Source organism: Lolium rigidum, chromosome 5 (assembly GCF_022539505.1).
Source record: "Lolium rigidum isolate FL_2022 chromosome 5, APGP_CSIRO_Lrig_0.1, whole genome shotgun sequence".
In the NCBI taxonomy this organism is placed as follows: Eukaryota; Viridiplantae; Streptophyta; class Magnoliopsida; order Poales; family Poaceae; genus Lolium; species Lolium rigidum.
The window spans coordinates 259,754,256-259,755,798 of record NC_061512.1 but is presented as its reverse complement, the minus strand read 5'-3'; the positions used below and the strand labels follow the sequence as shown (position 1 = coordinate 259,755,798).

Here is a 1,543-nt window from a genome sequence, read left to right as displayed (position 1 = left end):
TGTAGGCCACAGGATTGCTGGAAATGCAAGTAATGAGCAGCAGATTGTGAAGTGGTTAACAAAGCAAGATAAATACAGGACGAATCTATGGACCGCAGACTAATATATATAGAGAATCTGGAAACCAAAGAGTGAGGTACATTAGTTCAGTATAAGAAGATACACCATGGGGATGGCTAAACAAACCATGTTTTTATTATCTCTCTTTCATGTATCTCCGCATCAACAAGTTGGCTCAGCCCCTCGCCCCAAAAAACAAGTTGGCTAGTCTACACAAACAAATCAAGGCTGTGCTCACCACAACTTTCCCATCAATGGAACCCGTTAGGAATGTAAAACCAAGCAGCATGAGGCAGACTACCTTAATGGAAGAATGCGACTGACATAGACTGGACAACAAAAGGATAAACAAAGTAGGCCTAAAGTGCACACTAGGAAGCAACAAGGGCATCAAATTCAATCATGCAGAGCAAGTGGTTACCTCCAGGAAGATAAAGCTCATGACTTGGCCTCTCGCAGACTAGTCGTACCGATGGTTACATCCATCTGACAGACTTAAGGCTGCAGTGTTCCCTTGCTACCCTATAAAAACATGGAACCAGAACACAAGAGTCTTCACGCAACCCAAAAATACTTAGCACCAACACATTTCAGAAAAAAGCGCATCTTCATCAGACAAACGCGCCATGATCTCTCCTAAGAGGTTAGTTCAGCAGGCAAAGAAGTGGCAGCAGATGGCGACCCTCGGGAAGCGGCGGCTGCCGACAACGGGGGCAATCAAAGACACCAGCCTACGCGGTGGCGCATCAGCCATCGCGGACAAGGGACACTGCATCGTCTACACCGCTGGTGGAGAGCGGTTTGAGGTTCCATTGGCATACCTCGGTACGACGGTGTTTGGGGAGCTCCTGAGGATGTCGGAGGACGAGTTTGGGTTCACGAGCGAAGACAGCAGGATCATGGTACCTTGCGACGCGGCTGTGATGGCATACGTTATGTGCTTGCTTAAGAGGAAGCCCTCGGAAGAGGTGGAGAGGGCAGTTCTTAGCTCTGTAGTAATTCCATGCAGCAACCTGAGTAGCATCGCCATGGTTTACAAGATCTTGGCCAGTCACTAGCTATATTTTAGTTAGTGAGAGGCGGCGATGTATCCTTCATGTACATGCACTCCCTTTTGGTAGATCTCGATGTGATTTTCTGTACATAGATGTATGCACATACCTAGTAAACAGGTGAAGAAGAACAATTTTGCAGTTGAATATATATCCTACTATTAGTAGTTGGTATAAAACAAAGGGGATACTGTACGGAGCTGAGATACTGGGTCTACTGCAGAGGCTGGAAGCAATAAAATTTTCTTTCTAAAGAAGAAATAATTCTTAATCCAATAATAATCAAGATGGCTCAAGGGGAATCTGACAGACACGGTGACACTTAGAATTTGCGGTCTAAATATTCAGCAAGGAAAATGAGAATACGAGTCAGCCCACTGGATTAGCATGCTCGAACAACAGGCTTTTGTATGTCGAGAATGACCGGAGGG

At 45.7% G+C, this 1,543-nt stretch overlaps 1 protein-coding gene across 1 annotated transcript; it reads left to right on the top strand.

The window, feature by feature from the left end:
• Positions 1-631: 631 nt before the first annotated feature.
• On the top strand, positions 632-1,263 carry LOC124655476 (auxin-responsive protein SAUR36-like). The gene has a single exon (XM_047194362.1). The coding sequence runs from the start codon at positions 687-689 to the stop codon at positions 1,116-1,118; it is 432 nt and encodes a 143-aa protein (XP_047050318.1). The 5' UTR covers positions 632-686; the 3' UTR covers positions 1,119-1,263.
• Positions 1,264-1,543: the final 280 nt, after the last annotated feature.

Excerpts from the sequence above, each read along its gene's own strand:
- LOC124655476 (XM_047194362.1), top strand. The coding sequence starts at position 687 with ATGATCTCTCCTAAGAGGTTAGTTCAGCAGGCAAAGAAGTGGCAGCAG.